The 12,995-nt window shown below is 38.9% G+C and overlaps 1 protein-coding gene across 6 annotated transcripts in view; it reads left to right on the forward strand.

Moving 5' to 3' along the window:
* The window catches only part of PLS1 (plastin 1), a 126,345-nt gene that overhangs the window by 65,183 nt on the left and 48,167 nt on the right, over positions 1-12,995 (forward strand). For 5 of the 6 annotated variants that reach the window (XR_014824077.1, XM_021069576.2, XM_021069572.2 and 2 more), the window contains exons 2-4: positions 4,636-4,741; positions 9,876-10,039; positions 11,806-11,935. Coding sequence is in view for 5 of the 6 variants with exons in the window: in XM_021069576.2 (XP_020925235.1) it covers positions 4,672-4,741; positions 9,876-10,039; positions 11,806-11,935 (364 nt within the window). In the remaining variant the exon portion in view is untranslated. Of the gene's footprint in view, positions 1-682; positions 2,192-2,643; positions 4,742-9,875; positions 10,040-11,805; positions 11,936-12,995 lie in introns of those variants that run through there. The other variant, XM_084989950.1, reaches the window with a different exon arrangement.

A 12,995-nucleotide genomic window follows, 5' to 3' on the forward strand; every position in this document is an offset into this window, starting at 1 on the left:
AGGCTAGGGGTTGAATCAGGGCTGTAGCCACCAGCCAGAGCCAGAGCCACAGCAATGCGAGATCCAAGCCACGTCTTCGACCATAGCTCATGGCAACGCTGGATCCATAACCCACTGATCGAGGCCAGGGGTCAAACCCAAAACCTCATCATTCCTAGTTGGATTCATTAACCGCTGAGCCATGACAGGAACTCCTGGTAAAGCTTTAAAAGATTCAAGAAAGTTAGAAATTTGAGGGAGGATAAAAATCAGATCCAATTTCATCTAAATTAAGAAGTTCATTTTTAGAATATGCTTTCTTAACTTTCCAAATTTATGTTTGTTTGTGTCAAGGTATACTTAAGGATTAGGAAAGGGGGAAAAAAGACTTTAATTGGTGAAAGAAGGTTTTTTAAAATTATATGGGCTAAAAAAATATGCGGAGGAGGAAAGCAGAGTTGGAATTATTGAAGACGTATAGGGCACATGTCAAAATCCATGGGAAGAATTCAGCACAACCTGCCGTGTTGGTTGATCTCTGGTCAGAGGTCCTGGCCACCTCTGGGCTGCATCTTTCCGGACTGACTTTGGGAAACCATGCTCTTCGGAGCTGTCTAAGGCATCCAGGTATGTGTGCTTCAGTGATAGGTGTTTAGGTACCTGATAGTGATGTGCTCATTTCTAAAACTGTCGAGTGACTCCTGGTCACTGTGTATTCTAGAGTGTTTCAGGACTGCCAGGTTATGTGCTTAATACATATGAATTGATTTAGCTGGATTTTTTTTCCTCCCGAACTTTACTAAGAATTTTACAGAGGCTGATTTCTTTTAAAATGCAAATTACTATTTCAGGGGTATATAATATATAGTTCATATATTATGCAAATTATTGTATGATTATTGTACAAATAGTTACATATTTTGTGGTTTGATTTGATATCACATTATATTGGGGAGACTGTAGAACATACTGGCCTAGAGGCAGGAATGAGACCGAGTTGCATCCTGCCACAGCTCAGCTAGGAAACTGTGAGAGTTATTCACTTTGGGACCTTGAGAAAGTCATTCAATCCTGTGAAGCATCCGTTTCTCCATCATGAAATGGAAACAGTACCTACCTTATAGAGTGGTGAGGATCAAGTACAACTAGACACAAAACACTTAGGACAGTACATTAATCGCTTCAATGTGGGCCTAGAGAGAAAGATAAATATTGGGCTACAAGATAGAGGGTCATTGGGCTTTTCTTCTAAAATGTTACCTACTATTTCAAAAATTAGTTCTCTTCCATAAAGGTTTTAAAAGTCAGTGCTGTTTCAGAGTTCCCTTCATGGCTCAGCAGTTAATGAACCTGACTAGGATCCATGAGGACACAGGTTCAATCCCTGGCCTTGCATTGTGGTGAACTGTCCAGATACAGTTCGGATCCTGCATTGCTGGGGCTGTGGCGTAGGCTGGCAGCTGTAGCTCTGATTTGACCCCTAGCCTGGGAACTCTCATATGCCGTGGGTGTGGCCCTAAAAAGAAAAAAAAAAAAAATCAGTGCTGCTTTACTGTGGCAGCAACATTTTTTTCATGGAAAAACATCATGGTAAGTAAGCAGTTTATGTGGGGATCATGTAACTAGAGCAGTCTTTTATACCTCAAATCAAATGACTGTATTTCTTAGCCAGCAGTGTTGCTCCTGATACTGATAAGTGTTTTTTGTTGTGCTTTTGTAGGGCCACAACCACAGCATGTAGAAGTTCCCAGGCGCAAGGGGTCAAATTGGAGCTATAGCTGCTGGCCTCACCACAGCCACAGCAATGTAGGATCCCAGCTGTGTCTGCAACCTATACCACAGCTCACGGCAATGCCAGATCCTTGACGCACTGAGTGAGGCCAGGGATCGAAGCGGCATCCTCATGGATATTGGTTGGATTTGTTTCCTCTGTGCCACAACAGGAACTCTGCTCCTGATAAGTTTATTGTACTCTGTAAAAATGCTTAAGGCACATCATATACTATACTTAGTTTTTGAAGAATCCTGACATTATAATTTTGCAAAAACTTAGAAAAATATTGATCTATGTTTCTGCATGAATCTATACTTATAAAAGAGGCAATGTATTTTCCATTAACCACTCTACTGATAAATCTTCATGCTTTTGTGGAAAGCTATACATTATTTTACTACTCTAATCATACTATTTTTGCTTTGTAAGGAAATATAGGTGCTCTTAAAATTGTGACATATAGATATAGGTACTATATATTCATCTTATCAGTATCTATTAGTAGTCAGTAATATATGCCTTCAGACCACTAGTATGTGTTTTGTTTCTGGTTTGTTTTACCACAATTACCTCTATTGTTCTTCTGATATTTTTGGTTTTGGTAGCCTTATAGTCTAAGAAAATGGATCAAAAAAGTATATAATGAAAAGTAAGCCCCTTTCCCACTGTATCTTTCAATCCCCATTTCCCCAAAGAGGCAATCAATATTACCTTTTTTTGACTCCTTCTGGAAATGTTTTTGTAAACATACAACACTTTTAGCTCCCCTACCCCAACTATACTTTTCTGTACCTTGCTTTGTTCTTTTAAGAATATATCTTTTTTTTTTTTTTTTTTTTTTTTTTGTATTTTAGGGCCGTACACGCGGCATATGGAGGTTCCCAGGCTAGGGGTCTAATTGGAGCTATAGCAGCTGGCCTACACCACAGCCACAGCAACACGGGATCTGAGCCACGTCCGCGACCTACACCACAGCTCATGGCAATGCCGATCCTTGCCCCACTCAGCAAGGCCAGGGATTGAACCCTCAACCTCATGGTTCCTAGTTGGATTCATTTCCACTGCGCCACGACGGAACTCCAAGAATGTATCTTAAAGATGGTTCTTTTTTTTTTTTTTCTATTTGTTTCATTTAAATACTAAAGAACTTGAAATAACTTCTTTATACTTATGTTATTTAAGTAAATTTCTTTTTTAGTTAGTTTATATGCTGTTTTTGCCTGATTGTGGGAGAATACAAATATTTTATGTAATTAACAAATGACATAAATTTGAATAGGTTGGAACAAAGAATAGAACCCAGGTATATTTATCTTTTCAAATTCAAGGTCAACACAAGGACTGTTAATTTGCAGCCTTTCTGTGGCATGTAAATGCTAAAATTGGACCACTATTTTTAAAACTTGAGGCAAGGCATAGGAACCATTTTGATTATGAGAAAGGATTTGCAGGATGACCAAAACCACAGAGATTCAAAGCCAGCCACGACAGAATTAGCATTTGCAGGCTGGGAGTTATTCTTAAAAATCCTAAGAGGACTCTTTAATCTCTTTCAACACAAAGTATGCCTATAAATAGTTTTAAATACAGTAAAAACATTCTAAAAGTGAGAATTCAATAAAATGTGAATATGTATTTAATGCTTACTTTAAAAAAACTGTATCTGGGGGGTAAGAATTCCATTTACTGCCTTTTTCCTACTCCACTGACTTGATCTCCTCAGATTTTTTAAAACCAATATAGAATTAAATAGTGGACAATGGTGTGTGTGTGTGTGTGCACGCGAGTGCGCGTGCATGTGTGTGTGTGTGTGTATTTAAAACCAAAAGATTTAGTTAGAATCAGGCCCCAGAATAAGTAATAGAAATCTGTCATTTTGCAACCTAGTGAATGGGAGAAAATATTTGCCAATAATGTGACCAATAAGGGGTTAATATCCGATATATATAAACAGCTCATACAACTCAACATCAAAAAGCAGACAACCCCATTAAAAAATGGGCAGAAGAACTGAATACATGTTTTTCCAAAGTAGAAATGCACATGGCCAACAGGTGCATGAAAAGATGCTCAACATTGCTAATTATCAGGGAAATGCAAATCAAAACCACAATTTGATATCACCTCACACCTGTCAGAATGCCTATCATCAAAAAGACAACAAATAACAAATGTTGGCGAGGATGGGAGAAAAAGGGAACCCTTGTACACTGTTGGTGGGAATGTACATTTGGCAACCACTATGGAAAACAGTATGAAAGTTTTGCAAAAAACTAGAACTGTATCTACCATATGACCCAGCAGTTTTACTCCTGGGTCTGTATCTGGAAAAAAAAAAAACAGAAGCGCTAATTTGAAAAGATACATGCACCCCAGTGAACACAGGAAAAGGGAGAGGAGGAGGCAGTGGTTGAATATTTTAACGCTGAACTTTGGAGCCACAAGCTCCATCCCAAGATGATCAGGCTCTAACTTATTCTTTTTGTGGACATTTATTCATGTCCTAAATTTTTACTTTCTGACCACATACTTTACATTTGTAAATACTATACTTTTCTTAACGTGAAATGCTTATTTTACGAAAATGGTAGGGTCAAATGTAAGTGAAAATTATACAAGCCATTGAGAAGTGCCTATGCCCTGGATAAGCACAGGGTATGAAAAACTGGTGTTTTTCTTCCTTCCCTTTACTGAATCTCAGTTATTGTCTGGCTGACCTGTGCTGGCAAGAGTGTTACCCAGGGATCTATTCCTATTTGTTCTTGTCAGCAAGACCTCTTAGGCAATTTCTTCTAGATATTTTACCGCTTGTATGCTCTGTTATTGCTTAGATAGATGTTTCCATAGGACTAACATTCTTTTTCCAACATTGCTTTTTCCAGATATAAAGACCTGAAGATAGTCTTTCCTATTCAGAGATGGAGAACAGTACCACCACCATTTCTCGGGAGGAGCTGGAAGAACTACAAGAAGCATTTAATAAAATAGGTATGCTTGAGAAAATCTAAATACACTGTTACCATTCTGCTCAATATCAGTCTTCCATGAAGGAAACAAAACCCATCATTGCTTCTAACACCACCCATTAACCCCCAGTTTTATTCTTTTTTTTTTTTTCCCCCATCTTGGTGTCGCTGGATTCTTTGTTTCTTCTAAAAGATTAAACTAAGACTGGCTTGAATTTCTGGGAGAATTGGACTTTGAATTCTTTGACCATTTCTTTGCAGAGAATAATCCAGGTTAATGAATGACAGTGTAACTGGATATGCTTAACACAATCTCCTCATTACAGGAAAAAAAAATATAGAAATACTTCCTTGTCTGTAAACTGAACTCTGGCCTCCATGTGTTTGTCATGAGCAATAACACATTCTGACATGTGACTATGTCAGAATATTTTTAAATCTTGATAATTGTTTTTAAAGGCCATATGTCTTATTTTCCTTCTCCCCCATGCATCATTTTAAAAATCTCAGTGATGTTTTTAAAAGCCATCTGTCTTCTATTTCTTCATTCACTTTTAAAGCCATTCGCTGTTTCTGCCTTTAGGGCCTCATTTTCACAGCTTTGTCTTTTTCTTTCAAAAAAATTCCCCCATCGTCTTTTGGATCACAGTTCTTCTGCATTTTGCTCTTAGGAAACCTGTGGCAAACCAAGATACTATAAGAACTGTCTTTTGCTCTGATCTGCACACAAATACATGTGGAAAGGGCAGCTGGTGAAAGAAGAGCACAGGGAGCAGACATTGGGACATTGACTGACACCGCCCTCCTTGCCTCTGCCTCCATGGGCTCTCTCCCTAGAGCATCAGAGCACTCCGTGAAAAACAGTCAGATGGTAGACCAGGGAGGGTGGCATGATCACAGTTGGTCTTGTGCCAGTATTCCTCACATACCTGGTGAATAATTATTAGTCTAAATAATAATAAATAAATAATCATTTAGTCATTAGACTAAAATTAATATAGAGGAAATGCAGGGTAGAATGAGTTTTAGAGACCAAGGTAAAGAAAGATTTAAGGTTTTTTTTTTTTTTTTTTCTTTTTGGCCTCACCACAGCATGTGAAAGTTCCTGAGCCAGGGATTGAACTCAAGCCATAGCAGCGACCTGAACCATAGCAGTGACAACACTGATCCTTAACTCCCTGCACCACAGGGAACTCCAAAAGAATTAAGTTTTTAAAAAGTAAAACTTTCAGGAAGCTCATGACTTGCAAACCATTGCTGTGAAATAAAGTTCATTCTGTGACTGACCAGGCCTTTCCATTTCCCCCAGCATAGCTGTTTCCGGAATAACTCAGACCTTCAGCATACAGTCTGCATAATGGCCACCTTAGGTTTGTGATGAATGTTGTGGTCTTGGTCTTTATTATACAGGTGGTGTATTCATCCGTAGAGTATAGCATGAGTATGGCATAATTTCTAAGAAGTTTTTGTTAAAAATACATTTTATGGAGCATTGTTTGCAGTGCACAGAATCCTTTCAAGACAAAAATTGAGCAATTATTGAATGTTCTGCTCATTTCGAGCACTGAAACAGAGGCAGTAATAAAAGTGTTATCTCCTAGTTTGGTATTTTTTGTTATTTTATAGGTGCAGTTTGGCAGCCTGAATAAAAGTGCTATCTAGGTCTTAGTAAAAATGAATGAATTAGGAGTCTATTTTCTTTCACACACCAACTTGAATCTTTATGACTCATGGACATATAATCTTACAATATTTATTTAATGATATTTGGAATAAATAATTCATCAATGGAAAAATTCTGATAGCAAGATGATTCGCTCTGTGTGAGGGAAGTGCTAACACTAGCAGAATATATACTTCCTTACTTTACTTATGAGATAAATTGCTACTCATGAACTCAGTGATCCTCTGCTAATTGGTACCCAACAGCTTTTCTCAGAGGCAGAGGGATATGCCCATCCAGCCTTGCTAGATGGGATATATTTGTGAGTCTCTAGGGAGAAGTAAGAAGTTAAAATATTTCTATTTTTTTAAAATTGTGGTTAAATATACATAAAATAAAATTTACCATTTTAACCATTATTTTGGCCATACCTGCAGCATGTGGAAGTTCCTGGGCCAGGGACTGAACCTGTGTCACAGCAGCGACCGAAGCCACAGCAGTGACAACATCAGGTCCTTAACCCATGGAACCATGAGGGAACTCCCATTTTAACCACTTTTAAGTGTATAATTCAATGACATTAAGTACATTCACATTGTTGTGCAACCATCAGCACCCTTTATTTCTAGAACTGTTTCATTTTTCCAAACTGAAATTATACTCATTAAACACTATTAAAGATTTACTCCCCAACAATCAGCCTCCCCTCTCCCCCTAAAGCCCTTTGGGACTACCACTATTCTTTTTTTCTTTTTGGTATTTTTGTCTTTTCTAGGACCACTCCGGTGGCACATGGAGGTTCCCAGGCTAGGGGTCTAATCAGAGCCACAGCAACGCCAGATCCGAGCTGTATCTGTGACCTATACCACATCTCACGGCAACGCCGTATCCTTAATCCACTGAGCAAGAGCCAGGGATCGAACCCGCAACCTCATTGTTCTTAGTCGGATTCTTTAACCACTGCGCCATGACGGGAACTCCTACGTTCTGTCTCTATAAAGTTGGCTACTCTAGGTACCTCATATAAGTGGAGTCCTATATTTGTTTCTCTGTGACTAGCTGATTTCACTTAGCATCTCTTCAAGGTCGATCCATGTTGTAGCCTCTGTCAGACTTTCCTTACTTTTTGAGACTGAATAATATTCCATTGAATGTCTACTACATTTTGCTTATCCCCTCATCTGTTGATGGGCTTCTGAGTTGTTTTTGCCTTTTGGCTACTGTGAATAATGTTGCTCTGAACGTGGATGTACGGGTATCTGTTCAAGTGTCTCTTTTCAGTTATTTTTGTTATATACGCAGAAGTGAACTTGCTGGATCATATAATTCTGTGTTTAATTTTCTGAGGCACTGCCAAACATTCTACCTCCTTTTTTTTTTTTTTTTTTTCTTTTTTCTTTTTTGTCTTTTTTTGTTGTTGTTGTTGTTGCTATTTCTTGGGCCGCTCCTGCGGCATATGGAGGTTCCCAGGCTAGGGGTCGAATCGGAGCTGTAGCCACCGGCCTTCGCCAGAGCCACAGCAACGCGGGATCCGAGCCGCGTCTGCAACCTACACCACAGCTCACGGCAACGCCGGATCGTTAACCCATTGAGCAAGGGCAGGGACCAAACCCGCAACCTCATGATTCCTAGTCGGATTCGTTAACCACTGCGCCACGACGGGAACTCCTTTTTTTTTTTTTTTTTTTTTTTTTTATTTCATTCTACCTTCTCACCAGCCATGCACAAAGGCTTCAGTTCCATGCCAGTCTGTTTTTGTTTGTTTTTATAATAGCCATCCTCATGAGTATAAAATGATATCTCATTATGCTTTTGATTTGTATTTCCCCAATGATTAGTGATGTTGAATGTCTTTTCTTGTGCTTATTGTCTATTTGTGTACCTTCTTTGGAGAAATACCTGTTCAAGTCTTTTTGCCCATTTAAAAATCACATTGTTAGTTGGTGAGTTGTTGGAAAGTCTTGTTTATTTTTAAACTGGATCTTCATGGCTATTTAATCTAAGCCTTCATTTCCTCATCTTTAAAGGTAGAATAATATTATTAACTACCTCAGAGTTGTTGTAAGGATTTCATGTGGTAAGTCAAATTTTTAACAAATCACTTGGTACAGAATATGTGCTCATTAACTGGTATCTGTTATTTCTTGTCATGTTACACCCAAACCACAGAGGTTGTAGGGATGCAACTGGAACTTAAACACATATCTTTCCATCTTCAGAGCCCTAACTTTTAATGCTAATTTAGCATGATGGTTAGCAAGTCAGTAACTTTTTCTTGATCTTGTTTATTTTTAAATAATCACCACCACAGTGCTATTATAAATCTAAGACTACATTGTCTGTTTATCTGTTTCAGAATTATAGGAAACAGTTCTGAACGGGTGATATAATAAATCATGAGATTTTTACTCTACATTCAAAGAAAGCAATTATTTTAATATCAAGCAATTTAGCTTCCTAGCTGACTTTTGAGAGTATAGCACTATTTTGGTTCTTGGTAGATTCTATTTAGAAATTTTCCATCATTCTAAACAGTATTAATTCTAAAACTTTGTGTATATGAGTGTTTAAAATAAAGATTTCTGTCTTTCTCATTAGTTTAGTAATAGTGCTGACAGCTCTTTTAACTGAAAGGAAGAAGAAATATAGGGAGCAAAGCAATTACTACCAGATGAGTAAAGAGAGCCTGTACAAGGGGGATCCAAGCAACTAATCAAACAGTCCAAAGCCCTGTTGCCAACTCTGGCCAGAACTGATTTGTGTTGCCTTTGTTTCTGTGTCAAGAATTGGTATCCAGTCTCTAGGGAAAACTCAGGGAAGGGCACCTCGGTGACAATGGAAAATATCTGGAAACCTATTTCCAAAAGTCTAAATGTGGGTGTGAAGTTATTTCTTGAACACCTAATCTCAAAATGACAACAAACATGATTCAGCCTACATAATGGTATCATAAATACATAATGAAGAAGCAATGAATTATTGACAGGTGAAACAGAACTGCCACCAAGTGAAATGGAGAACAGAAGTGCTTTATGTGTATTTTATGTGATGTACCTATTTTATATGGAATGTGGAGCCAGCAGATCTGTTTTGTAAATTCCATGAAGAAGCCAAAGTCTAAGTGGGTGTTCTCTTATGACTGTTGCTGCCGTATTTCTTCTAGATATCTGAGACTTCCCCATGCTTAATTCTGTGAAACGTAGTCACACGCTAAACTTGAGTTTTTTCATCTATCAGCACAGTGTCCCTACTATACACTTAAAGTACCTATGGCAGCCCTAAATCTAGGGGGGTAAAGTTCGTCAAATATGAGTTTTTAGATAAAGTGTATAGCATACTTTGTATAATTCAGATGCAGGAGAAAAGGTTACTGCCACTTGAGAAACAAACGTGAAAGGTCCTGCATGCCTGTGAATCTCCCAAACAGCCGTCTGAGCGCACATCTCCAGTAAGTTACAAGTGATAACTGATAGTTTATAATTTATCTTTATAGATATTGACAACAGTGGGTATGTCAGTGACTATGAACTCCAGGACCTGTTTAAGGAAGCAAGCCTTCCTCTGCCTGGCTACAAGGTTCGCGAGATTGTGGAGAAAATTCTAACAGTTGCTGACAACAACAAAGACGGCAAAATCAGTTTTGAAGAGTTTGTGTCAGTAAGTAATCTAAATCCTCTCCCGGCTACTGATTGTCTTGCTTCAAGCAGAATTTTAGTAATATAATTACTAATTACTAATTTAGTAATGTCTCATTTAGTAATTGAGAAATTTAATTAGTAATTTAGTAATTACTAATTTAGTCATATTGTTGCTCTCTGGTTAAATTTAGCTTCAGAGACAAGAAAAAGCACTTCTTTAAAATGATGATGATGATGAATAACAACAACAATTTCCACAAATAATTCAGAAAACAAAGGAAAAAATACTCCCAAATTATTGGAATTGAAGTCAGGTGTAGATAATAATCATTCATGACCTACTATAACTCTAGTTGCGTTAAATGCTTTCTGACTGTATGTAAAATATTTCCATACCATTGAATAAATAATTATGAGATACAAATAATCTGCTTTTGCATTCTTTACTCAGGTAGCTAATATTTGAGCTCCTTTCTGCCTGCGTGAATAATGGGATGAACAAAAAGAGATGTAGCTTGGAGTTTCCGTTATGTGCAGCAGAAATGAATCTGACTAGCATCCATTTTGACGTGGGTTGGATCCCTGGCCTTGCTCAGTGGGTTAAGGGTCCAAGGTTGCTGTGAGCTGCAGTGTAGGTTGCAGATGCAGCTTGGATACCCTGTGGCTGTGGCTGTGGCTGTGGCTGTGGCTGTGGCTGTGGCTGGCAGCTGTAGCTCCGATTCAACCCCTAGTCTGGCATATGTTGCGAGTGTGGCCCTAAAAAAAGAGAGAGATAAGTGTAGCCCCAGCTTGCATGGAATTTACAGGTGGTGGGGAAGACAGAATCACCCAGATGGATAAAGGAGAACTGTGACAAATGCTATGACAGAGCAGAACAGTTCCCTTGAAAGTTTGTGTTAAGAGGAATTGAACTTGGTGGGGAGGCTAGGGAACTCAGGGGTTTGGGGAAACAGAAGCACTGTCCCAGCTGCCATCTGAAGGATGATGTTAAATAGATCAAGGCAAAGCAGTAGGGTGGGAAAGTGAGTAATGTGTGAGGCAGGCAGAGGTGTCTGCCTCTGTAGAGGCTTGATGGCCTTAGAGATGGTTAACACTTGAAAAAAAACATCAATAGGGCCAGAGCTGGGATGCTAAGGGTAAGGAATGCAGCCAGAGGAATGAGTCAAGGTCAGGTCATCAGGGTCTTGTAGGATTTTTGTTTTTATCCTGAGAGCCAATGGGAAGCCAGTGATGTGGGAGGAAGATCATGTGAAGTGACATGATGAGATTTACATTTGTAAAAACTTGCTCTGGCTGCTGTGGGGAAAACTGATTAAATTCAATCTAGCCAGGCTCTATAGTGGTCAGTGACAGAGTGACTGGCGGGGGGGGGGGGGGGGGGGTGTTTCTCTAAGCTCATGGAATATTCTACAAAAGCTGCCTTCTTTAGCATGTATGCATTTGAGTTGTTCAGATGGGAAATTACCTTCATTGAGGCATCTAAAATCTTTGTGATGTAGCTAGTTCTTCTTTAGTTTTCAGTACAAAAGATCATAGCAAGTCTAGAAGAATAATTTCAAATGCGTTCAATTTGAGCTTAATTATAGGTTGGGGGTGCAAACATTGGTCCATTTCCTGTTCTTACAGAATGATGAGAGTTGTCTTTGTACACAAGCAATAAGTGCAAGAACAACTGATTAGTATTGAAAGTAATTTGATGTCATTCTGAATAAATAACTACTCATTATGTTGCAAGAATTTTAATGGTTATCTAATTGAGTCAACTTTACTTCTGTCCCATTCCAGCTAATGCAAGAGTTAAAAAGCAAAGACATCAGCAAAACATTCAGAAAAATAATTAATAAAAAAGAAGGGATTACTGCTATTGGAGGAACTTCATCCATTTCCAGTGAGGGCACACAGCATTCTTATTCAGGTAACCAATCACCTGCTCCAAATCTTTCAGTCATTGGTTCATTCAACAAGTCCTGTATTTCATCAACTCCAAGATGCCATGTATTGTAATTCACACCATTGCTCTATGTGCCACCAAGGGGAAATATACTAAATTATAATGTGCTGTCAGATTTGAAATGCCTCTTAATTTCAGAGATGTCAGAATGAAAAATCCTAGAATTATTGAAATCAATGAGTTTTTACTATGGGTCAGGTACAGTGTACCACAGAGGTTAGATACAGCAAAATAGGAGTTCCCTGGTGGCTTGGCAGGTTAAAAATCCAGTGCTGTCACTGCTGTGGCTCTGGTCGCTGCTGTGGTTCAGATTCAGTCCTTGGCCCAGGAACTTCTACATGCAGCAGGCATGGCCAAGAAAAAAATAAAGAAAGAAATACCAAAATGAAGTTGTTTATATTTCAGCATTGAATGTATTTAATCGTGACCTCAGAATGGATTTTTCATCCTGACTGGTGAGGTGGGTTTTCATTAGTCCCATTTTAGGGATGGTGGAGGGGTTTATTGCAAGGACTTTCCATTTGAAGGAGCTGAAATTCCTGATTCATCTCTGATCAAGCCACCAAGTGACTAGTAGAACACAGCACCTGATTTGCTTGATCTGATAGAATCACTGGAGTGTTGCCCAGTGGGAAATCCAGAGTCACATGAACTCCTAAGAGGAGATGGCTTGTCCCATGCTGAGCTTGCTTCTCAGGATCAAGATGCCTAAAGACCTTTGACCAAGTCCCTTTTGTTCATATTAACATCATTAGAACTGTGCTTTTTAAATTTTTGGTAATTGATAAAAAATTTTTGATAAAAACTCAATGTGTAGGGGGTTCCCGTCATGGTTCAGCAGTAACGAATCCAGCTAGTATCCATGAGGGATAGGGTTTGATGTCTGTCCTCACTCAGTGGGTTGAAGATCCAGCATTGCCATGAGTTGTGGTGTAGGTCACAGATGCGGCTTGGATTTGATGTGGCTGGGGCTGGGTGTATGCTGGCAGCTGCAGCACCGATTTGACCCCTAACCTGGGAACTT

The sequence above is a fragment of the Sus scrofa genome, chromosome 13 (assembly GCF_054392235.1).
Source record: "Sus scrofa isolate SSC_HxYL_T2T_F1_AM1 chromosome 13, Sscrofa_HxYL_maternal_Yorkshire_Landrace_v2.0, whole genome shotgun sequence".
Lineage (NCBI taxonomy): Eukaryota > Metazoa > Chordata > Mammalia > Artiodactyla > Suidae > Sus > Sus scrofa.